The sequence below is a fragment of the Talpa europaea genome (genome assembly GCF_964194135.1).
Source record: "Talpa europaea genome assembly, chromosome: 9".
NCBI classification, from domain to species: Eukaryota; Metazoa; Chordata; class Mammalia; order Eulipotyphla; family Talpidae; genus Talpa; species Talpa europaea.
The window spans coordinates 50,692,526-50,718,358 of NC_140076.1; the positions used below are offsets into that span (position 1 = coordinate 50,692,526).

Genomic DNA, 25,833 nt, shown 5'->3' on the forward strand with positions numbered 1-25,833 from the left:
AGTGTTATTCTGTTGTTTCATATACCACATCTTCTTGATCTACTCATCTGTGCTGGGGTATTTATGTTGTTTCTATATTTTGGCTATTGTAAATAGTGCTGCAATAAACATAATATTGCAGGTTTACTTTTGAGTTAGAGTTTTTGTATTCTTCAGAAAAGTACCTAGTAGTAGAATTACTGGAACATCTGGAGGATCCATTTATACCTTTTTGAGAAACTTCCATATTGCTTTACATAGGGGCTAGAACAGTCTACATTCCCATTAATAATATAGGAGAGTTCCTTTGTCTCCACATCCTCACTAGTACTTATTGTTTTTGGTCTTCTTGGTATGGGCCAATCCCACTGGTGTGAGATGGTATCTCATTGGGTTTTGCATTGCCCTGATGGTAAGGGATGTTGATTTTTTTTTTTATTGTGCCTATGGTGGTGGGTGCACTATGGCACTACACCTGAGGGAGAATCCTATACTTGCAAGACAGTAGCAAGGATATTAACCAATGGTACTTCAATTAAAAATAGTAACAGAAAGTAGGGATGTATTGAGAGGCAGAGAGGGTTAAGAGAGGTAAATTACAAATATCTTGATTGTGGTGATAAATTCAGGAATGAATACATAGGTCAAAATTTTCAGGTAAATGTACAGTTTATTGCATGTTATTTGTACCTCAATAAAACTAAAAACTTTTCAAGCTGTACACATTAAATATAAGAATACTATATATGTCAATTATTTTTCACTAAGGTTGTTTATAAAAAACAAGAAATAGCAAGTGCTGGAGAGGATGTACAGAGAAGTGAACTCTTGCACACTCTAGGTGTACAAGATGTACAATGTAAATTGGTGTGGCCAGTTATGAAAAGAAGTATAGAAATTCCTAAAAAGTTAAAAGTAGAAATTTCATACCATTTGGTTAGAAATTTCATACCATTTCACCTCTGGGTATGTACCCAAATACACAAAAACGCTAAATTGAAGAGATATATTTCCCCATGCACACGGTTATTGCAGAATTATTTACAATAGCCAAAAATTGTAAACAACTAAGTGCCCATTGATAAACTGGTGAATCTGAAGATGTGATATATATAAAGAATGGAATACTACTCAGCTGTAAAAACAAAATGAAATCTGCCATTTGCAACAACATGGATTAACCAGAACATATTACCTATGCTTAGTGAAATTAGCAGAGGTAGAAAGACAGACACTATATGATTTCATTGATATGTGGTATATAAAGATATGAAAAAAATAAACTAAATAAAACAAACTTTTGGGCTACTTGCCTAAATTAGTAGTTACCAGAATGGGGTGGAGAGAAAAGTTGTGGCAAAAGGGATTAGTTGTATGGCAAAGGATAGAAATGAACTAGATTGAATTTAGAAAAGTCATACAGTACTTTTCCCTTAGATCATAATGGAGTGAAACAAGATATCAGTAACAGAAAAAAGGAAGAAAATTCCAAATTTCTTAGAGGTTAAACAACCTGTAACACTTTCCAATAACTCAAAAAAGCAATTCCAAGAGAAGTTTAACACTACTTTGAGCTAGTTGAAAATAAAAACAACATCAAAATTTGTGGAATTCAAGAGAAAGCAGTGTGAGAGGTAAATTTATAGCATTGAATGCATATATTAGAAAAGAAAAAAATCTAAAGGCAATCATTTAAGTTTATACTTTTTGGAAACTAGAAAGAGAAGAACAAACTAAATCCAAGGAAGAAGAAAGTTTTAAAAATTAGAAATGAAATCTATAAAATTGAATATTTCACTCCTTTCAACCAAACTTATTTCCAGTTGGTATATGAGTGCATGTTCAGTCTTCCTCAGTTAAACATTAGGGTGTAGGTAACACTTCATGGTCTAGCAACACATAAATAAAATTTAAAAAAATTCCCGTATCATACTCAGTATAGAAGGTGGTATAAAAATAGAGTAACCAGGGGCCTCCCTGGTGGCGCAAGGGGTTAAGCACCACACTATGAAGCAGTCAGCAGCCTCTGCAGCATGAGTTCGATCCCCAACCTGCCACGGAGAAACCAACACGGTGCAGCAGACCTCTCCTGTCTCACCCGCTGCTCCCCTCAGCAGTGTGTTTCATTTGGCCTGCCTGTTCTGTTCCCCACTTTGTCTGTGGTGAATGCTCTCACCCCCTGCATCTCTGGCCTGTACCCCAGCTCTTGTATGCACAAATAAATAAATCTTAAAAAAAAAAACAGAGTAGACATAATAAAAACTTCCCATTAGAAAAATAGAGTGGAAAATATTGGCCCCTGCCCCCATAGCAGTTTACCAAATCTATCTGAATGAAATAGTGAACACTTCTTTAACAAGAGAGTTAGCACTCTCTGGAAAATCTTCTGAATCTTCCCTGTGTAAAGATTTTATCTGTCCATTATCATTATGGCCTTTAAGAATAAACTTTAAAGTACTTGTCCTTGAATATTTCTCAGTTTCATAGCATAATAGGTTACAAGTTCTCTGTGTTCCTTTAGAGCTTGAGGAAGCATAGGTATTCTAAAGTCTGACTTAACTTTTTTGGCTGTACATTCTCTTCAAAAACTTGTAGCCTTCTGACTTACCTGATTTCATAGGTTTTATGGTTAAGTAACTACAAAGAACTTGTCAGACTTAGTTTATAATCCTGTCTTTGCCTACAGATATTTATACCTTAGGTTATCAATATTATTTCCACTTTGAAATCCCCTATTGAAACTGTTTCAGTTTGAGGACCAGAGTTGTTAACATTTTGCCCATCGAAGACTCTTATTGCTAGAATCTCAGTAAACTTAAATTGCAGATACCAGATGCTTTCTTCTCTGATTTCATGGTAACATCTAACACTTAAATTCAGAATTTGTTATACAATTGCCTCTAACACCATAACTTAATTGTAAGTGGTCTGCCTTTCAAATGAAACTGTTTTGAGGCTGTAAAACTAGGGTGGCCAGCTTTTCAGCCTACAGCATCTTGAACTCTTGCCACCACTATCTAAAATCCTGTATAAAGGCAGTGCTACTGTATGATTTTTTTTTTTTTTAGAGTGTAGCAGTCTTTTTTTTTCTTTTCTTTAAGATTCATTCATTCATTCATTCATCCATTCATTCATTCGTCCATTCGTTTGTTTGTTTATTCAAGCACTGGGTACAGTCAGAAGCATGGGAGGGTGAGAGAATTCACCAGAGCCAGAGTGGGGAGCAGAGCAGGTAGATGGACCAAAATACACTGCTGAAGGGAGCAGTGGGCGGCAGGAGAGGTCTGCGGCCATGTGGGACCCTCCTCCGGTGGCCGGGGAGCAGCCAGGGGATCGAACTGGAGTTGTAGAGGCTGCGGGCAGCTTCTCAAACCAGCGCTCAAACGCTGTGCCACCAGGGAGTCCCCTGTATGATTTTTTTTTTTTTTGCCTTGCACTTCTACCTACCATTTGGTGTCAGTTTAAATTAGATTCAGTTTTTAATAATAGAGATTAAAATTTATGCCACCTTAAACAAGGTAGTAGTTTGTACTTTCATGTAAAATTCTAGAAATAAACTATCTAGTATTGATCTGATGACACTATTCCATGAAGCACTTAGTGTCTCACATTCCTTTTGTATCATGCTTCTCTATGTTTGGCTTCTGTTCAGTTCGGGTTCCAGAACAACTCCCTCTGCTTAGCCATCACAGGTACTCTTCCAGGCAACATTCACATCACCATACAAATCAAAGAAAGAAGTGATGTAGATGTTTTTTAACTGAAGTTCCTAAATGATATCACACAATATATCTTTAACTAGAATTTAGTCACATTGGCATATTCAGCTGCAAAAAAAAAAAAAAAGCTGAAATATGTAGATTTTTCTTTGTGCCATTGGTTCTCAGACAAAACCCATGATTTCTATTATGAAAGTTGGGGAAAATCAACATTGGGGAACAAATGATAGTTTTTACTATAGAACATGATAGAAAGTAAATGGTAAGGGAATAAATAATAACCAAGAAGTAAAGAAAAATAGTAATATTAGACATATACTATTATGGAACAATATTATAAAATAAAAGTCATAATAATATCAGATGACTTACTATTTTCCATCTGAATTATTATGTTCCCTGGATATAGTTAAATCCAAAGCTAAGTTGCACTGGTGCCAAAAATCTTGTGGTTGATGGTTTGTTATTTATTAGTAATATATTTATGTTCTCTATGGACCTTTTAGCTGGTATTTAGTTCAGTTTGGGTGTCTCCTTCATGCATTTTGAAATTTTTACTGAGCTACTCTTCTAGTTCACTACTGCTCTTGTTTGCTTTGTCTAATTGTCCATCAGGCTTTCAGTTCTTAGTTGCTATTTCTTTGATTCCCAAGTCTTAACAGATACTTTTGTTCTTTTTTCAAAATTTCCTTTTACTCTTTAATTTCTTTTTCCTGTAGATAGGTCAAACTTGTCCATTCTTTCTTTAAGCATAGTAATAAGCAAAGTAGCTCTATAGTCAGTTTCAATTAAATTCAATAATTTGTGTCTTGTGTATTGCTCACTGACTTCAATATATTTTTGTGGAAATTTTGGACTCTAGAATTAAGACAATTTCCTCCATATAGTATTTTGATTTGTTATCACCATACACTAAATAACAAATCATAGCTTGAGATATTATGGCTTATATTGGTTTTACTTTAATTAATAGCTGTTCCCTTAAGTCTTCATGGTATAGTTTTTTGATTTACTAGTTGAATATGGGTGGTGTCCTATCCTTGATGTTGTCTGACTTCCTGAGTCACGAAATTAGTTTATAAGATGTTTCTTCCTCATCTGCAGATATCTCAGAACGATGGTAGCTTTGAGTGTTGACTTTCCTCTCTGAGATTCTGGGTTCATGAAAATTTTGACCTAAAATCCGAATTTTTATTTTTTATTTTCTTAAGATTTATTTATTTATTTATACAAACACTGGGTACAGTCAGAAGCGTGGGAGGGTGAGAGAATTCACCAGAACCAGAGGGGAGAGTAGAGCAGGCAGATGAAGTACACTGCTGAGGGGAGCAGCGGGTGGCAGGAGAGGCCTGTGCACCATGTGGGACCCTCACTTGGTGGCTGGGGATCAAACCGTTGCTGCAGAGGCTGCGGGCAGCTTCTCAGCCCAGTGCTCAATCGCTGTGCCACCAGGGAGGCCCGTAAATCCTAATTTTATTGATCAATCTTTACGGTGTTTCTAAATGCTTAAAAAAAAAATCTTTCATTTGACTTTTTTTTGAATGTGAGAATTTGTCCAAATTACTCTTCTACCAATTCTAGATATGGATGTCTTCATATTTTATTTCCATTAATAAATAACTACTAGTTTTATTTTAACCTTATAACCATTCTCCATTTCTAGAGTATATTTTGAATCTCAAATCTGATTTATTTTATCTTCATTTTATAAATTAATTTTAAATATTAATGTCATTTTATGGTATTTCTACTTCCTACCACTACAATGAAGATTCTATATGTGGTACATTAATTTTTGAGATTCAAGGCAGTAACTAATCTGTATTGGGGGAATATAGGCCTGGTCATTTTCAGTACTATATGAGTGGATAATAAAATATGTGGTCTTTTGTGTTTGGCTTCTTTCACTTGACATGTATTCAAGATTTGTCCATGTGCAACATATGTTTGTACTTCAGTTTTATGACTGAATAATATTCCATTTATTAATATACCACATTTTAAATCTTTTCATTAGTTTGGTTGCTTACAATTTATATCTATTATTAATAATGTTGCTATGAACATACATGTACAAATATTAGTGTTGACAATTTTTTCAGGTTTTTTGTTATATGCTAAACAGTGGAATTACTATGCTATGGAATTACTATGGTAATTCTATGTTTAATTTTCTTAGCATATCAGTTTATTAAACTGCAATTTAATATTTTTTAATTTTTTTATATAATTCTTACATCCTTTTTCATTTTTGCACAATGTTTGCATTTTCATTTTGGTTATATTCCCCATACAATTGCACCCCCCAGCCTTATTTTGAGCCTAGTGCTTCCTCTTCCTGCCCCTCCCCAGGAACCTGCCCCCCCACCATAGTGTGTCTCTGGTTTATAGTTGCTTGTTGATTTTGATTTTTACTTTGTATTAATCAGTCTTTTTCCTGGTCCCTTATATTTAGGTTTTCTAAATTCCTGCTATGAGTGAGACCATCCAATATTTTTCTTTTTCTTTCTGACTTATTTCTCTGAGCATGATCCCTTCTAGCTCCATCCATGTTGCTGCAAACTGCATGTGTTTATCTTTTTTTGATTGCTGAGTAATATTCCATTGTGTATATGTACCACATCTTCTTGATCCAGTCATCTATTTTTAGGCATTTGGGTTGTTTCCATAGCTTAGCTATTGTAATTAGTGCTACTATAAACATCGGGATGCAGGTGCCCTTTGGAATTAATGTTTCTGTGTCCTTTGGGTAAATACCTAGGAGTGGAATTGCTGGATCATATAGTAGGTCAAGTAATCCCCATAGAGCTCTCCGTAGTGGTTGGACCAGTTTGCACTCCCACCAGCAATGCAGGAGAGTTCCTTTTTCTCAACAACCTCGCCAACATTTGTTGTTGCTAGTTTTTTTAATATGTGCCATTCTCACTGGTGTTAGATGGTATCTCATGGTAGTTTTGATTTGCATTTCCCTGATTACAAGTGATGTTGAACATTTTTTCATATGCCTGTGGCCATTTGCATTTCCTCTTTGGAGAAGTTTCTTTTTAGCTCTTCTGCCCATTTTTTGACTGGATTATTTACTTTGTTTTTGTTGAGTCTCTTCAGCTCTTTGTAGATTTTTGTGATCAGTCCTTTATCATTGTAGTGTTGTGTGCAAAAATGTTCTCCCAGTCGGTGGGGTTTCTCTTTGTTTTTGTTATTGTCTCTTTTGCTGTGCAGAAGCTCTTTAATTTGATGTAGTCCCAGCTGTTTATCTTTGCCTTCACTATCACTGCTTTGGGTGGTGTGTCTGTAAAGATGTCTTTGAGGTGCATGTCATGTAGTGTTTCGCCTATATTTCCTTCTATGTATTTTATGGTTTCAGATCTTATGTCTAGTTCTTTAATCTATTTTGAATTGGTTTATGTGCATGGTGTGAGGTAGTAGTCAAGCTTCATTCTTTTGCATGTAGTGATCCAGTTTTCCCAGCACCATTTATTGAAGAAACTTTCTTTGCTCCAATGCATATTCTTTGCTCCTTTGTCAAAGATTAGTTGACCATAAATCTGTGGGTTTATTCCTGGATTTTCTATTTGGTTCCATTGGTCGGTGTGTCTGTTCTTGTTCCAATACCATGCGGTTTTGATGATTATGGCTTTGTATTATATTTTGAAGTCTGGGATCTATGTTTAACTTTTTGAGAAACTGTTAAACAATTTTCCATAGCAACTGTACATTTTACATTTACATCATTAATGTATGAGAGTTCTAATTTCCCAAAATTCTCACTAATACTTTTTGTTGTCTGGGTTTTTGATTATAGCTATACTAGCAGGTATAAAATGGTGCTTTATTATGATATTGATTTGCATTTACCTAATGACTAATTAGGCTGAAAATATTTTCATTTATTTATTAGCCATTTATAAATGTTTTCTGACAAAGTGTTTATTCAAATCCTTTGATCAGGGTCGGAGTGTTTTTTAGGTATAATTCTGCATATTAATTGTTACTTGCTTTCTTCTAAAAAATTACTTGATCATTTTATAATAAGTTGTCTTTTTATTATTGAATTATAGTTATTGTTTATATATTTTGAAAGGTCTCATAGCACATATGTGATTTGAAAATATTTTTCCCATTGTATAGGTTGTCTTCTCATTTTTGTAATGGTATCCTTTGAAGGGCAAACCTTTTAATTTTAATGAAATATAGTTTATTGAATTTTTTGTTACTTAAGTTTTTCATGTTGCATCTAAGAAATCATTGTCTAAACCAAGGTCTCAAAGATGTAGTTCTTTTTTCTACTAAGAATGTTAGAATTTTTTAGCTCTTAAATTTATGTGTGCGATTCATTTTGAGTTAATTTTATAAAGAATGAGATAGAGGTTCAGAATCATTCTTTCATATGTGGCTATAAAGATGTCTAGCACTATTTTTTTTAAATTACTTTGAATCATTTTAGTTTCCTTTTCAGAACTCAGTTGATGATATGTCACAGTTTATTTCTAGATGTAAGATCTATACATCTATCCCCCACAATAATTTTGGCATTGCAGAATTTTTATATTTAAATAATATGCTACTGAATGAAAAAGTCCAAAGTCTTAAGAATCTTCAATAATATAATTTGTGTTATGCTTAACATTTAAATCCAATCTCCTTTTTTTATTATCATTACATTCAAATTTTGAAATTAATCAACATGTAAATTCCTCCCCATGTGAACAAATGATTTATTATTTATCTCCTGATAATTTTTTAAAAGTCTACAAAATTAAGATTCATGTATGGATCTGTTGTGCAGAAAAAGTTTCTGAAGGTTGACAAGTGGAAAGAATATTCAAAGACTTGTGAGATAACTGATGATATTTCCATCTATAGAAACACTGATTTATCACTTTAATAGAACACATGGTATAGTGCAAATTTCATGGTCTTTATTGTCAGAAAATCATCTTTGCCTGCATATATTAACATTAGTAGAGATATACTCACATAAATTTGTACATATAAATAGGAATAAATATAGATATTTTTACATGTATGTTAAAACTTGGTTTTAATTTTCAAGTTCTATGCTCTAACTTTAGTACTTTTTCACCTCAATATAATATGGCAATTCAAAAAGTGTGAAATTTTTTGTCCTTTAGGAATTTCATGTTTAGATGAAGTAATATAATAAAGACCAATACATCTATATATTTCACCATAATCTAGGTGACAGTGCATAATAGAAGGTGTAGATTTCAAATGGTGAGGACCTTTTATGATTTTCTTTATCTTTTTTTTTTTTTTTTTTTTTTTTTTTTTTAATCTCTAATGTTTGCTTAACTTTCATCTTGTTTTGTATGTATTTGAGGAAATCATCAGATATGTATATTCCCTTTTTACCAAAATATTATGAAATGACTTAATTACTGTGAGGTGATCTAGGTCTCTAAATATTTTATGTGAAAACATTAAATAACTGTAAGTAATTCTGAACATTAGTATTCATTGATGTGTTGGGTTCTCACATATAAACACATTTTCCCTAGGAATTTATTGATGTGGAAGACTTCTACCATCCTCCTTGTCCCCCTGTATTTGACCTTATTTTTAAAGTTAATGAGCAATAATAGATATTATTGTCTTGCACTTTACAAAGTACACATTTTTTTTTTATTTTTTTTTTTATTTTTTTTTTTTATAAATTTTATTGTTATATTCCCCATACAATTGCAGCCCCCCATTCTGACCCCAATCCCTCCCCTCCCGCCCCCGCCCCCCTAAAAGTGTCTCTGGTTCATAGTTTTTTGTTGATTTTGATTTTCACTTTCTTATAGTTATTCATTTTCCTGGTCCCTTATTTAAGTTTTCTAGATTCCTGCTATGAGTGAGACCATCCGGTATTTTTCTTTTTCTTTTTGGCTTATTTCGCTGAGCATGATCCCTTCCAGTGCCATCCATGTTGCAGCAAATTGCATGTGTTTATCTTTTTTGAATGCTGAGTAATATTCCATGGTATATATGTACCACATCTTCTTGATCCAGTCATCTATTTTTGGGCATTTGGGTTGTTTCCAAAGCTTAGCTACTGTAAACAGTGCTGCTATAAACATAGGGGTGCAGGTGTTCTTTGGAATTGATGTTTCTGTGTCCTTTGGGTAAATACCTAGGAGTGGAATTGCTGGATCATATGGAAGCTCTATGTTTAGTAGGTCCAGAAATCTCCACACAGCTTTCCACAGTGGTTGGACCAGTTTGCACTCCCACCAACAGTGCAGAAGAGTTCCTTTTTCTCCACACCCTCGCCAACATTTGTTGTTGCTAGTTTTTTTAATATGTGCCATTCTCACTGGTGTAAGATGGTATCTCATGGTAGTTTTGATTTGCATTTCCCTGATGACAAGTGATGTTGAACATTTTTTCATATGCCTGTTGGCCATTTGCATTTCCTCTTCAGAGAAGTTTCTTTTAAGCTCTTCTGCCCATTTTTTGACTGGATTATTTTCTTTGTTGTTGTTGAGACTCATCAGCTCTTTGCAGATTTTTGTGATCAGTCCTTTATCATTAGTGTTGGGTGCAAAAATGTTCTCCCAGTTGGTGGGGTTTCTCTTTGTTTTTGTTATTGTCTCTTTTGCTGTGCAAAAGCTCTTTAATTTGATATAGTCCCAGCTGTTTATCTTTGCCTTCACTATCACTGCTTTGGGTGATGTGTCTGTAAAGATGTCTTTGATGTGCAAATCACGTAGTGTTTCGCCTATATTTCCTTCTATATATTTTATGGTTTCAGGTCTTATGTCTAGTTCTTTAATCCATTTTGAGTTGATTTTTGTGTATGGTGTGAGGTGGTGGTCAAGCTTCATTCTTTTGCATGTAGCGACCCAGTTTTCCCAGCACCATTTATTGAACAAACTTTCTTTGCTCCAATGCATAGTCTTTGCTCCTTTGTCAAAGATTAGTTGACCATAAACCTGTGGGTTTATTTCTGGATTTTCTATTCGATTCCATTGGTCTGTATGTCTATTCTTGTTCCAATACCATGCGGTTTTGATGATTATGGCTTTGTAGTATAGTTTGAAGTCTGGGAGTCTGATGCCTCCATTCCCTTCTTTTTTTTTCAGGAGAGCTTTGGCTATTCGGGGTTTTTTGTGATTCCATATGAATTTCATCAATAATTGTTCTATTTCTTTGAAGAATGACATTGAAATTTTGATTGGAATAGCATTGAATCTGTAGATTGCTTTTGGAAGGATGGCCATTTTAATAATGTTTATTCTTCCAATCCATGAGCAGGGGATGTCTCTCCATTTCTTTGTGTCTTCTTCTATTTCTTTTAACAGTGTTTTATAGTTTTCTTTGTATAGGTCCTTTACCTCTTTTGTTAGATTTATTCCCAAATATTTGATTTTTTTTGTTTCAATAACAAAAGGGATGGTCTTTTTGATTTCTTCTTCTTCAGATTTATTGTTTGTGTATAGGAAGGCTACTGACTTTTGCGTGTTGATTTTGTATCCTGCCACTTTACTGAACTGATTGATGAGTTGAATTAGCTTTTCTGTGGAGTTTTTGGGGTTCTCTATGTATAATATCATATCGTCTGCAAATAGTGATAGTTTGACTTCTTCTTTTCCTATTTGGATTCCTTGGATGTCTTTCTCTTGTCTTATTGCCCTGGCTAGGACTTCCAGTATTATATTGAAAAGCAATGGTGAGAGTGGACATCCTTGTCTTGTTCCAGATCTTAATGGAATTGCTTTCAGCTTTTCACCATTGAGAATGATACTGGCTGTTGGCTTGTCATAGATGGCCTTTATGATGTTGAGGTATGTTCCTTGTATCCCAAGAATTTCAAGGGCTTTTATCATGAATGGGTGTTGCACTTTGTCAAAAGCTTTCTCAGCATCTATTGATATTATCATATGGTTTTTATATTTTTTTTTGTTGATGTGTTGGATAACGTTGATTGATTTTCGGATGTTAAACCATCCTTGTGCCCCTGGAATGAATCCAACTTGGTCGTGGTGAATTATCTTATGGATACATTGTTGGATTCTGATAGCTAAAATTTTATTGAGGATTTTTGCATCAGTGTTCATTAGGGAGATTGGCCTGTAGTTTTCCTTTTTTGTGTTGTCCTTGTTCGGTTTTGGTATTAGTGTAATGTTGGCTTCATAGAACGTGTTTGGTATTGTCCCTTCCTTCTCAATTTTTTGGAAGAGTTTGTGAAGGATAGGCACTAATTCGTCTCTGAATGTTTGGTAGAATTCATTTGTAAATCCATCAGGTCCTGGGCTTTTGTTTTTGGGGAGGTTTTTGATTACCATTTCAATTTCGCTAATTGTAATTGGTCTGTTTAGGTGTTCTATTTCTTCTTTATCTAGCTTTGGGTGATTGTAGAGTTGTAGGAATTTGTCCATCTCCTCTAGATTGTTAAACTTGTTTCCATATAACTGTTCATAGTAGTTACTGATTATTCTTTTGATTTCTGCTGTGTCCGTTGTGATTTCTCCTCTTTCATTGATGATCCTGTTTATTTGTGCTTTCTCCCTTTTTTCCTTTGTGAGCCTGGCTAGGGGTTTGTCTATTTTATTGATTTTTTCAAAGAACCAGCTCTTGGTTTCATTGATCTTTTGGATTGTTTTTTTAGTTTCAATTTCATTTATTTCTGCTTTGGTTTTTATTATTTCTTTTCTTCTACTGGTTTTGGGGTTTTTTTGTTGTTCTTTTTCTAGATCTTTGAGCTTCGAGATTAGGTTGTTTCTTTGCGTTCTTTCTTGTTTCTTGATGTGAGCTTCTATTGCTATATATTTTCCTCTTATTACTGCTTTTGCTGCATCCCATACATTTAGGATATTGGTGTCCTCCTTGTCGTTCAATTCAAAAAATTTTTTAATTTCTTCTTTGATCTCCTCATTAGTCCAATGGTCTTCCAGTAGTGTGGTTTTTAATCTCCATGAGGTAGGAAAGTTCCTTGCCTTCTTTTTATGGTTTATTTCTAGTTTGATGCCTTCATGGTCAGAAAAGATGGTTGATATGATTTCAATCTTGGTGTATCTGTTGATGTTTGTCTTGTGCCCCAGTATGTGATCGATCCTGGAGAATGATCCGTGTGCGCTTGAGAAAAATGTGTACTCCGTTTTTTTGGGGTTTAGTGTTCTATAGATGTCTGTTAAGCCCAATTGCTCTAGGTCCTTATTTAGAGCTTTGGTTTCTTTATTTATTTTTTGTCTTGTTGATCTATCCATTGTTGATAGTGGTGTGTTGAAGTCTCCCACTACGTATGTGTTTTCTCTGATGTCTGTTTTCAGAGAGGACAACAGTTGTCTGATATATTTTGGTGCTCCTTCGTTTGGTGAGTATATGTTAATGAGTGTTATTTCTTCTTGAAGTATTGTCCCCTTGATCATAATGTAGTGACCATTGGGGTCTCTTTTTATCTTTTTGAGTTTGAAATCTGTTTTATCTGATATAAGTATAGCTGTTCCTGCTTTCTTTTTTGGTCCATTTGCTTGTAGGATTGTTTTCCATCCTTTAACTTTGAACCTATTTTTATCTTTTGTAGCTAAATGTGTTTCCTGGAGACAGCAAAAGGTTGGGTTTTGTTTCTTAATCCAGGCTGCAACTCTGTGTCTTTTTATTGAAGAGTTTAGTCCATTTACATTTAGAGTTAATATTGATATGTTAACATCTGTATTTGCCATTGTGTTTGTCTTTCCTTTGATTTTATTTATTTATTCTTTTAATAACTTTTTTTTTTTTTTTGGCCTTCTTTCATTGTTATTCGTCGCTCTGAGGTTCTGGCTTTAGGACTCCTTGTAGTATTTTTTGGAGTGGGGGTTTAGTTGCAATGAAATTCCGGAGTTTCTGTTTGTCTGGGAAGGTCCATATTCTTTCTTCAAAGAGGAAGGAGAGCTTTGCGGGATAGAGTATTCTTGGTTGGCATCTGTTTTCTTGGAGTCTGTTGACTATGTCCCTCCACTCTCTCCTTGCCCGTAGTGTTTCTTCGGAGAAGTCTGATGTCAGCCTGATTGGTTTTCCTTTGAATGTTATCTGTTTCTTCCCTCTTGCCAGCTTCATTATTTTTTCCTTGTCCTGGATTCTTGGGAGCTTTACTATTATGTGTCTTGCTGTTTTTTTTCTTTCGTCGTGGAAGTTTGGTGTTCTTCTTGCTTCTTGTATATCAATTTTCAGCTCCTTCTTCACATTTGGGAAGTTCTCTTCAATTATCTCTTTGAATATTTTCTCTGTTCCTACATCTCTCTCCTCTCCTTCTGGTATTCCTATAACTCTTATATTTCCTTTCCTCATGGAGTCAGATAGTTCCCGAAGTCTTTCTTCGTTCTTTTTCCTTCGTACTTCTCTTTCCTTTTCTGTTTTGGTTCTTTTTATTTCTGTGTCTTCAAGATTACTTATTCGTTCTTCCATTTCATCTATTCTGCTTTCATTGCTTTTCCCAGAATTCTTTAGTTCTTCCATTAATTCTTTGATCTCCTGCATTTCTTTTACTTCCCTCTTTAGGGACTCAATTTCTTTCTTCTGACCATTGTTTTCCCTCTCTAGGGACTCAATTGCATTCTTCTGATCGTTGATTATTTTTCCCTTATCATTGTTTTCCTTTATGACTTCTGTCAGTTTTTTAATCACGGCAATTTTAAATTCTCTTTCTGGAAGGCTCAGAAATTCTTCCAAGTTATTGTCGTTGCAATCTGGGGGTTGGCTTTCTTTTTGTGGTGTGCTTTTTCTCTGGAGAGTTGCTAGGTTGCGTGTGGTTCTTCTCCTCCCTACTGTCTGTTTTCTAATTTGCCGTATGCGTTGGGACACTGTGTTGTTGGGACTTGCCGGCATCTTGGGTGGGCTTCTCTGTTCCCCTCTGGTTCTTCCAGGAGTCATCTGTCAGTTTCAAGCAGCCTTTACTGGAGAAAGGTCCCTGTTCTAAAATGCCGATGTGGGGACACACTCCCCTGTGCGCCTGGTCTGCCCCGGCGGTGGGTTCCTGCTCCCCTCTGGGCTTGGACTGCAGGCCAGAGGGGGTCTGGTGTGGGCGAACTTCCCCCGCTCACCTCTGGCTCCTGAGGAAGCCTTCTGCAGGTAGTCTTTACTGAAGAAATGTCCCTGTTCTAAAATGGTGATGTGGGACACACTCCCTGCGCTTCTGGTCTCAGGCACACTCTTCTGCGCGCCTGGTCTGCCCCGGCTGTGGGTGCTCGCTCTCCCTGTGGGCTCAGACTACTTGTTCAGAAGGGGCCCGGTGTGGGCTAACTCCCCAGCTGGCCACTAGCTCCTTCAGTAGCCTGTGCTGGGGTCAAGTCGCTAGGTGGCACCAGAGATCTCTCCTAGAGCCCTTGGGGAGCTGATTTTCCACCCCGTGGGACAGGGAGCAGAGCGGGGATGGTAGGGTACACCTCAACGGCTTTGGGGTGCTGTGTCTGCCTTGTGCCCCACCGTCGTGGGGAACCCACGCCCCTAATTTCGTGCCCCGGGTCTCAGTTCCAAAGCCCTCAGTTCCAGGACACGGGCTGTAGCCTAGATCAGTGGCGCGGGAATGGCGCCTTTTGAATCCCGCTCCCCTGCCTGGGCGCCTTGTTCCTGCTCACTCAGGGAGGGCCTCCACCCGGGTCTCAGTTCCAAAGCCCTCAGTTCCAGGACGCGGGCTGTAGCCTAGATCAGTGGCGCGGGAATGGCGCCTTTTGAATCCCGCTCCCCTGCCTGGGCGCCTTGTTCCTGCTCACTCAGGGAGGGCCTCCGCCCGGGTCTCAGTTCCAAAGCCCTCAGTTCCAGGATGCGGGCTGTAGCCCAGATCAGTGGCGCGGGAATGGCGCCTTTTGAATCCCGCTCCCCTGCCTGGGCGCCTTGTTCCTGCTCACTCAGGGAGGGCCTCCGCCGTCTCCCCGCAAGCCTAGGTCGCAGGCGCGGGGACCTGGGCAGCTGCAATCCGAGCGCCGCTTTCGCGCAAGCTTACCGGGCGGCCGGGGCTGTGTGCTGGTGCTGGTCTCCTCCTGGTGGGCGGGGCGCTCTTTAATGGCGTGTGGAGCTCACCTCCGCGGTGGATCCTGCAGGGTTCGCCTCAGCTCCCGTTCACGGGGTGTGGTGGCTGAAATAGTTCCTTTCCACTCACAGTCCTGCTTGCTGCATCCGTTTTTCTTGTTGGGCGTTTTGGTTTGTTGTTTCCCTTGTCTCTGCCGGTCGGAGAGTGCCACCTCTGTGGGCGGGGGATGGGAGCAGGGTTCTGCGCTTCCCTCCCTTCTCCTCCTCTTTTATGGCAACTTTCTTCTTCGGGCAGTTTGCTGGAGTCGTCCGTTTATCTTCCGTGTCCCAGTTCTCACTGGGACCTGCCGCTTTTCCTCCCTATTAACTTTTTTTAATGGGAGATCTTACTCGCAGCGTCTCCTCGCCGCCATGTTGCTCCGCCCCTTCCTGATTTTCTTTATCTTTTCAATTTTTTCTTCTTACTTTTCTATGGTAAGCAGTACACTTCAACTGGTTCAATGCCTTCAACTTTCCCTTTAGTCTCCTTCTTCATTCATATCTACTCTCTTCATGTTTTATCTATGTATATTAAACTTAATCTGCTTTTCTCACAGCTGCTTAATTCACATTCCTACTTTCTACAGATGCTTTTCAATGAGCTCAACATCCTGAAAACGTTTTCAGGTTTTAACATATCATTCAAATTGTAACTGAAACATACATTTTACCTTGTAATTCATAGGAAATGGTATATTAATTAAGGCAAAGTTGGTTAGGCTAAGAAAGAATTTAGACTTGGCCACATCATATAGGAGACAGAATGGTTATAGTGCTAGGAACTAGCAAAGGATAAGTAGTATCATTACCAGTGACTACTGTGTGCTTTATTCACTGTCCACCTGGCAACAGTTGATCAATTGGCATGAAAAAGTTAGCAACACTGAAACTGGATCTGCTTGAGATAGAAAGTGATATTAGTGAGCTCTGTCTCCAGATATCAAAGCTTAGTCACTATGCTGAAGTACTGTCTGAAGAAGAAAGCTGTCTCTGAAGAATGGATTGCTAGCATGGAAGCTTGGGAAATGACCGGAGGAAGATATCAAATTACTAGAGGAAAACACAGCAGAGGAAGAAAGGAATGATGCAGGCTAAAGAATGAGATAAAAATTACCAGAATTGTGTATTAGGTCATGAGAAAGAGTAAATTAATAGGATACTTTATTGGTCTGGAAAGTCTTGTGTCCTCTCGAATTGGGGAAAAGTGGAGTCTATATGTGGAAGATTTCGTAGTTCCAAAGAATGGAAAAGATCATTACAGAAATAGAGCATTATCAGAGCATTATTTCTTGCCAGTAGCTTTTCCTTGCTATATATTGTGAGAGATTCCAGATTAGAATTCACCTTGTTAGAACTAAACATATTTGGTCTTGGTTGCTATAAATCGGTCAACCAGTTATTGAGAGAAAAGTCCATTCTTTTTTCTTAGACAGGGCTAATCTTTAAAATTATTGCTATGTACCCTCCATCCACCTCTCCTCCATTCCATCACATTGCCTTTTTTCTACAGGCAATGTGCTGAAATATCTTTGTTTAAGTTTTTGGAACCAAGAAATCTCCTTGCTTTTAAAATTCATGTTTTACTTCCTTTTGTTTAAGAATAAGGTTATCACCATGATTGTACATCTTTGTATGTTCCCCTCTTCATTTTATCTTGCAGCATTAGACACAAGGGTAAAGGCCCTGATGTTACCCAGAACAGTGATTTTTCTTTTACTAAACTCTTAATATTAGGAGGAATTAATTTCTTTGATTTAATCAGACTATCATTACTATGACATGTGTATTTTTCTATTTAAGTTTCTGTTTAAGTTTTACTTTCCTTGCAGGTGGCTATTTTATTCGAATGTATTTTTTTCTAGAAATATAAGCCACTATGTGGAAAGTCCTGTTTTATTTGTTTTTGCCACTCTTTACCTAGCACAGTTATATGCACATAGAAGGCACTCGACAAATATTTATTGATTTAAAATTTGTTGCATTCGAAAGAAATATGATCCAAACTCTACTTATATTAAGTTAAAAGTTATAATTCAATGATTCATTTTAGCATAGTTTCTGAAAATACCAATCCACCCTGCTAACTATGAAAAGAATAGCTAACAGTACTTTGCTTATTATTGATATCATTGTATGAGCAGGGACAATAATTAAGATTATCATTAAAAGGAGATAGATTAAAATAATTTGCAAGTTAAAAGTATAAAAAATCTTATACAATTGTTAACTATGTAAATGAAACATTTTATTTCTAGTTCTGTTATACTAGACTTTAGAATATCCTTCAAAGATGGAGAAGTTAAAGGCAAGTAGTACATACTATGACCATTAAAATAAAACTCATTCTTTCAGAAATGCTATGGACTAAAGATATAAACAGGCTAAAATAAATCACATAGGTAATTAATAAATAGCATATCTTTAATAGGTTATTAAATAAAATAAAAATGTTTTTTAGATAGTCTTAACTTTTAGCAGCATATTTCTTTTTGTGAGAGGTAAGATACTTGATATAGGAACTATTATTTTGATTCATTATGTGACGTTATTTATCTCCAAATCTTAGGAATACTAATATACTTTTGAAAATACCAGTGCATAAACACCATTAAAATTTTATGAGTCATGTTTTTTAAAAAAAATTAGTGCATAGTCTTGAGGGAGAAATAATAGATATTCTCAACTACTAAATAGTTTGTATTTAAGGAAATGCACACACTCATTTAATTAGACACTCAGTGGAAAGTAGAGGTAGAGTAAAATGCATAAAAATAGCACCTTTCCTTTTTCACTTTTATTTTTCAGTTTATTGATATGTGAAACATCTATCGCCCATGTTTTTAGATTTCTTGCTATGACATAGAGAGCTATGATTATTAGAATTCAGAGCACCTAGACACAAATCTGTAGCTTCCTGACCTCTAGGCAAAATGTAATGTTTGCTAACTATTATTAGTTAATGGTACATCTCAAGAATTTAACTGTATTTTTTTCCATCTTTAAATTTTATTACTGTATTTCTCTTCAGGGTAAAAAAAAAATATGGGTCAATTTTCACTGAAGTGGGCTGGATTTATGTGTTCATCTTTCATCAGTGTCAAAAGGAATTGTGTACATCATTCCCTGGATAACAGGATGAATACCTGTCTCTGGACACTAGGGAGATCAGCTGTATACATAAGATAAGTGTAAAGTTGAAAAGAGAAACACTCTTAGTAATTTATCCAAGCCATCATGTTTTAACAATTTGAAACGTTTATAAAAATGTTCATGATATTATTTACTTCCTCATACAAGAAAGTTAATATTACCACTTTAAAGTCTAATGACACATATTATCAAAAAAAAAAAAAGCTTTGCAAAGACTGCTAATACAAAACTTTAAAACTTGTGCATCTTTTTCTAATAAAAAAAAGATAGCAAAATGAATAAAATCACCATTCTTTACCATTATGTAGAATGAAATTGTATTTGTTCAAGGTAAAAGAGAGTGGCTATTTCTATGTATTTCAATATGGGTCTGAGCCTTGAATGACAAAGATTTGTGATTTATGACTCATCTGGAAATTGACAGCACTAAATTTTCTCAAAACAAATTTAAGCACCTTGACTTGGTGGGAAAATACTAATTTTTGAATTGTACTGCTGTTCTCCGGTCAATTTAAGATAGTTTTAGATATAGTCCATTTAAGCATGGCTTTTTGCTGACCACATTCACCTACAAAGTCTGGAGAGATCCATAGTAAATTGCAGGCTTTACATACACACACACACACACACACACACACACAAATTTAAGGCTTTGTTTAGCAAGATATACAAGATACAATACCAGTGCTATTACTTTAACAACTTAAGAACTAAAAATAAGCCTCTTTGTATCTTTGAAAATTTTGGTAACTACAGTTTTGAGTCATTTTATCCAACTATAGGAATATTGTACTTCATGCACATAATAAGCATTTGGACCATGACTGAAATATTTCCAAAAAGGGCAGTAGGGTTGTTAGGAAAGCTGTGCTGAATACACTGGAAAGACAGACAGACAGAGATTTGCACTAAGGCTATAGAACATGCAGGTCCCCTAGATCAGTGATAGCACTTTACTGAGCCTCTACGTAATAGATATCCTGAGTGTGTGCGTATATACCATATCTATATATCTACATCTATATAGCTATATACAAAGATATATATATATACAAAGATATAGCTATATATAGATATGGTAATGTCTACAAAGGTATAGTTATATGATATAGATATATAGATTTGTTATATGTACACATATACCATATTATTATGCAGTATATATGTAAAGTCTATCTTTTGTAGTCTCTGCAGTTCCTGGCAGTTGGGAGGAAAGCATAATTATACCATAATTATAATAAGTTATTTTAGATCTTGTTATTTTAATAAAAGTTTAATTGAAGTTATAAAGATTCTGTACTCCCCAAATGACCTTATTAGTCCCAGTTGCAGGAGACTAAAACCTCAAATTTAGAAAATATTATCCAAATAATTATTGTTAAGTCAATTTGGTGGTTTATCAATATGAGTTTATAAGGCATATTTAAATTGGGTGTAATATGCTTCACTTCTGAAACGTAATTATGAATATGGATATTATGTTAATTTAGTGAGATAGTTTCTTGATGGTAAAAAAAGAAAAAAAATCCTCAGATTTTAAACCCCAATTTATAACATATAAACTCTAAAATGTAGGATTCACTTACAGTGTTTAAAGAAAAGCAATCTAATTATCAGTAAAACATTGGCAGTCCCATTTGTTGCTCTTTTCCCCTCTTTCATACATGTAGACCTTGTTTAAATATACCAAAAAATATAAACTCATGAATTCTATCATTTATATAAAGGAAAAAAGATTTTTTTCTTTAGAAACTTCTATTTCATTGCCCATCATGAAATTTTGCACCACCATATGACTTGTCTCATTTGAAATTACTTAACCAGAATTAACTTATGTTACTAATACATATTACATTTTTTCATTCCATATTGATTCTATTTAATAGTTGAAAAATATTATTCTAAACATTGAATTAATGCACAAAGGTTAATAAAAATGCAGATTTTTTTCCCCTGGGATGTGTTTAACATTCAGTTTATGCTTTCTTCTGTGTTTCTCACCTTCAACATCTTTATCTTCCTTCTCATGTTTTCTACATCTCCATAGGATTAATAATTAAATTATGAAGTATTTGAAGAAATATAGATGCATATATGCACAAAACAATAATTTCATATCAAATGCCTAGCATGGTATCACGTGTGACTCTCTTACATATGTGTTGAATAAACTAATCAAGATTTTCAGTCCTTTTTGCTATGTGTGAATTGATACTGCAGCAGAGATTGAAGAATCCAAATTTATATACTAATTCTCCAGATAAATAAACTACAACTCCAGACCTCAGAGAGAGTAATTAGGAAATATACTTAGTCATGTTATAATGCAGAGCATAATCAGTATTTAGGAAGTTATGAACAAAATTTTTTACTATGTAGAGCAGAAAATGTACTTTTGCTATAATGTGATCTATAGATAGACAAAATAGGGGTTATTCTCAATATTTACTATATATTTTGTTGGCTAATAGGCAATGTAATCAATGTATTAGAATAATATTCTGAATAGTACTGTCATATAGATGATAATTCATGAAATAATTTCTAAATAGATTTTTCAAGAAATATAAACCTTTATACTCTGACATTTCCTCATGTCTTTTACATCTCTACCTTGTGTCAATTATCTTTATCCATGAACAAATATTGTGTTTCTCTCAACTTGAAATTATAACCTACTCTAAAATGTCAAGTAAATTTGCATCATCTTTTTTTGTTGGGTTCTACCCTGCTCCTATCAAATGTCCACTGTAAGATGGTAGATGCACAGTGGACTTCAGCAATTTATACATTGCTGCCTCTTATCTTAGTAAGGGCATACCTTAGTCCCTAACCCTTCTAGAACTGAAGGAGCATATCTTTCAATGATTTTTCCCATATATTCTTTAACTGGACATTTGTAGTAAAATACAATATTCGGCTACCCTCATTTCCCTTGTATACATTTAGTATACAAGAAAAATGTTACATTTCTTTCTATAGCTACTACATGTCTCCTGTGCTTATTTATTCAGGTCATCCTTTGTTAATTTTCTTCCTCATGTATCAAGAGTACTTCTAGTCTTTTTTCTTAAGATAAAGTATAATTGGGGCCTCCCCGGTGGCGCAGCGGTTGAGCGCTGGGTTGCGAAGCTGCCCGCAGCCTCTGTGGTGCCGGTTCAATACCCGGATGCTCCCCGGCCACCGGAGGAGGGTCCCGCAGGGCGCGCAGACCTCTCCTGCCACCCGCTGCTCCCCTCAGCAGTGTACTTAGGTCCTTCTGCCTGCTCTGCTCCCCGCTCTGGCTTTGGTGAATTCTCTCACCCTCCCATGCTTCTGACTGTACCCAGTGCTTGTATGAATAAATAAATAAATAAATCTTTAAAAAAAAGATAAAGTATAATTGGATCAAATTCAAGGTAGTAACAATTTTTCAAATAGCAATTAAATCTGCCATCTGCTTAAAGAGGAATGGATATCTTAAATGTAACCTTTTATAGTAAAATTTTATTTTAAATCATTCTCCTTTCTACAGTTTTTTTTTAAATTAGCCACAATTTATTATTGAAATCAAAGTCCAACTGGCATGCTGTAACTTATCCACTTTGAGAAAAACTCTATTCACTTACCATGCAGAGATCACTCTATATTAACCTCTCCTATGATACAGGTTTTACTTGCTAACTTAATGAGAAACTGTGTAGCCAAAAATGCAGCTAAAATTTTTTGTTCAGGCAAAAAAATGCAACTCTTTTGGTTTGGGTTTTAGCATATATTCATAGTTATCTCATTGACTATTGCATGGAAAACTTAATATATGGAATAGCACTTTTAAAAATGATAGCTGGGAAGAAGGGAGGGGGAAAAATTCCACATGGGGTAGAATACGAAAAGGCTAGTTGCTTGGCTGTGATTTTAAAGAGGTTTTGGTGATGATCCTTGAAATGGAACCTACTAACAGTGAACAATATATGATAGAGATAACGTAAATGCTTGTTCAGAGATACAATGATGTAAATTGCATAGTATCAGGGTGCAGGGAAAATCATTCATGCTTCTGGTTTCTTCTCAATCTGGATGAATAATCACAGCATCAGGTGGGTTAGCAAAAGAAAAATCAATTTAATAACATATAGATGGAGAACTTACATGGCTTTCAAGTCTAAAATAAAGTGGGTCAAACCAAGGGGTGTGCATTCAGTACTAAGAGACCTGGGCCAGAAGGAGAGGAGAGAGGAGTCTTTACATGCAGAGGGCATGATTTCATATTTTATTCAGAGTTTAAAAAAAAATGAATTTCAAAATGGAGGACAAATTCACTGTTTGACTATGCCTGCCTAGAAGATACCTTTCAAACAGTATTTTTCTAGATCATAAAAAGGGGAAGCAGTGGTCATATTTTCAATTAGGAAAAAGGAAAAAAAAAAGTGTTGAGGGAGTGACTGTCTCTTCAACTAGGAAAGGGCAAAGGACCAAGTCAGGACAAAAGCTTCTGCTTGTTCTATAGGGCCTTAGATGCTGTTAATTCAGAATAATTTGCACTCTTTTAGTAATGGTAATAGATGTCCCAAGGTCTACAGGGTCTAGGTTGACCTTAGTTCCCCACACCATGATATTTATTGAAACAGGCCTATTCTACACATATTGAGAAAAAAAACTATTTTATCCTTTTGGAAACACTGGTCCCACAATAGGGATAAATAGATAATATAAAGTGGGTCTTTTTTAACCATCTGCTTTCATAAAAAAACTTTTAATTTCCTTTATAGCCAAAGGGCTCTGATTTGCATAATTAGATAATGTGAAAAGAAAACCACAAACTCTTAGAACACTAAGTTGGGAAACCTAAACCATGAAGGCTTAAAAATTAACCTTGAGTTTCAGAGTCAGGAAAGTTTAGTATGAAATATTTATAGTAAGTGGATATGAAAAAGGTAATTTTTAATATATGATGACTTGTTTTGTTAGGAAGGAGAGCCAGATATAAATTACCAAAATAAAACAAAATTCATTAGAAGTTGCAAGATACAAAAATGAAGATGAAGATGACTAGTAGATAATTTGATATTGGAAAGTCTTTGGAGTTGTTTGTTACAGATTTGATTACAAAATGGAGAGCTCTACTTATTTTTTGTTATATTTTGTTTAATAGAGTTAGGCCCAAATGAAAATAGAAGCAGCATTGCTTAAGATGATATCATGCTTTGATAATGTTTTGATATTTTGAGTTATTATGTCATCATTCTTGGCCATTTAAGGAAAATTTCTAAATATAAAGAGAATATATATGCTCAAAAGCATCTATTTTCTAGCCTAAAGTAGTATTTTGTCATGTATAGGTGTTAGCAGCAGAATGAGGGGCAACCCGGGACCCACAAACCTTGCATGTTATAAATAGGTACTGCCATCCACCACATAAAGGCATGACATAAATTTAGTGCATAAGAACTTCAATAGAAGAGAACCTTAATAGAATTAGTATACAATAGAGAGAAAAGAAAGAACATAGTTTCCCAATGAAACACCCAACGTTACCCATCCCCTCATGGGTAAATGCCCCCCAAAGCAAGGCTGCTGAGGCTGGAAAGCTTGCCACAGTCTAAAGCACCTTCTTTAGAAGGGAACTGTAGGAAAGGGGCAGAAGGGACCAAGCAAGTCTGGATGGAAAGGATCAAAAACAAAGTACAATTCAGGATAAAGGCTGTCATTGTCATCCTTCCCATGGGTCTCTCACTACATCTCTTCCAAGTGTCTCTTTCCATATCCCTTTTAAAAATCTACTTATTATTCCTCTCTCATATATCTGATTCATCTGTACTTTGAAGACAGTAATTCTGGCCCCATATCTTATTCTTTCTATGTTACTAACTTTTAGTCATCTGTGAAATAATTTTGTTCCTCCTTTTCTTACTCTGAATCTTGCTTCAGGCTTTCTGGACAATACTATCTTGTTTCTCTTTGTTTATTTCTTATTTCTACTCCCATCTGGTTCCTCTTCTCATGGCACTTATTTCATTTTCACTTTTTCTGAACTCTTCCTACCACACAGGTTTTTGTTGTTTTTAAATGAAACTCAATCATGAAAATATTTAAGATTTGTGAGTGCCCTTTTGGAACACTAAATTATGAATGAGATAATATTGTTGTCATTGCTTTCATTTTGTTTTCATAGAATATGCAAAGTCCTGTTGATTTAAAAAGTTTGACTGAACAGAGAGAACATGTTTTTCCTATTTTATATGAATTAAAAACAAAAGTTCCTGGCAAAAAATCAAAACTACCAAGACATCGCATTCAAAAAGGTTAGTTGTATGAATATTACACAATATTTAATGAACATATTTTGATAAATAATTAAATTCATTAGAAATTGGGCATGTTAATTTTGAACTATAAGTAGAGCTCCATGAAATATATGTTGAGACTTCTAGATAAAATACCCATATTCATTCAATATTTTATAAATATGCATAGTCAGAAAATCATTTCACCAATACCTAGAACCTGATTTTATTTGCAAATTGGGAATTAGGAGAAGCAGGTATTATCAAAAACCATATTGAATTGACAGCTATGTTACTATATGACTAATGCAGAACTGCTTCCATCAGGACATCGGTGTAGTATCAGATTAATATAAATTATTTCAATTAAATAATGATACTAAATTTCCTTCAGCCTTTGCACATAATTCTTTTTTGTTATAGAAAATATTTTATCATATTTTTTAAAGATTTATTTATTTATGCATACAAGAACTGGGGTACAGGCCAGAGGTGTAGAGGATGAGAGGATTCACCAGAGACAGAGTGGGGAACAAGACAGGCAGATTGACTGAAATACATTGCTGAAGGGAGCAACAAGTGAGTCCGGAGAGGTCTGCTGCACCATGTGGGCAGCTCCCTGGCAGGGGATCGAACTCGTGCTGCAGTATCTGCGGATAGCTTCATAGATTTCATCTTAATCCTTGTGCCACCTGGGAGGCCCCTTTATCATACTATTCACACAATTTTGT

General features: G+C 35.4%; 1 protein-coding gene across 1 annotated transcript in view; it reads left to right on the forward strand.

Moving 5' to 3' along the window:
* The window catches only part of LRRIQ3 (leucine rich repeats and IQ motif containing 3), a gene marked incomplete at both ends in the record, with an annotated part of 72,733 nt that overhangs the window by 20,583 nt on the left and 26,317 nt on the right, over nt 1–25,833 (forward strand). The window contains one exon of the mRNA XM_084242347.1: nt 24,991–25,065. Within this exon, the coding sequence (XP_084098473.1) occupies nt 24,991–25,065 (75 nt within the window). The remainder of the gene's footprint in view (nt 1–24,990; nt 25,066–25,833) is intronic.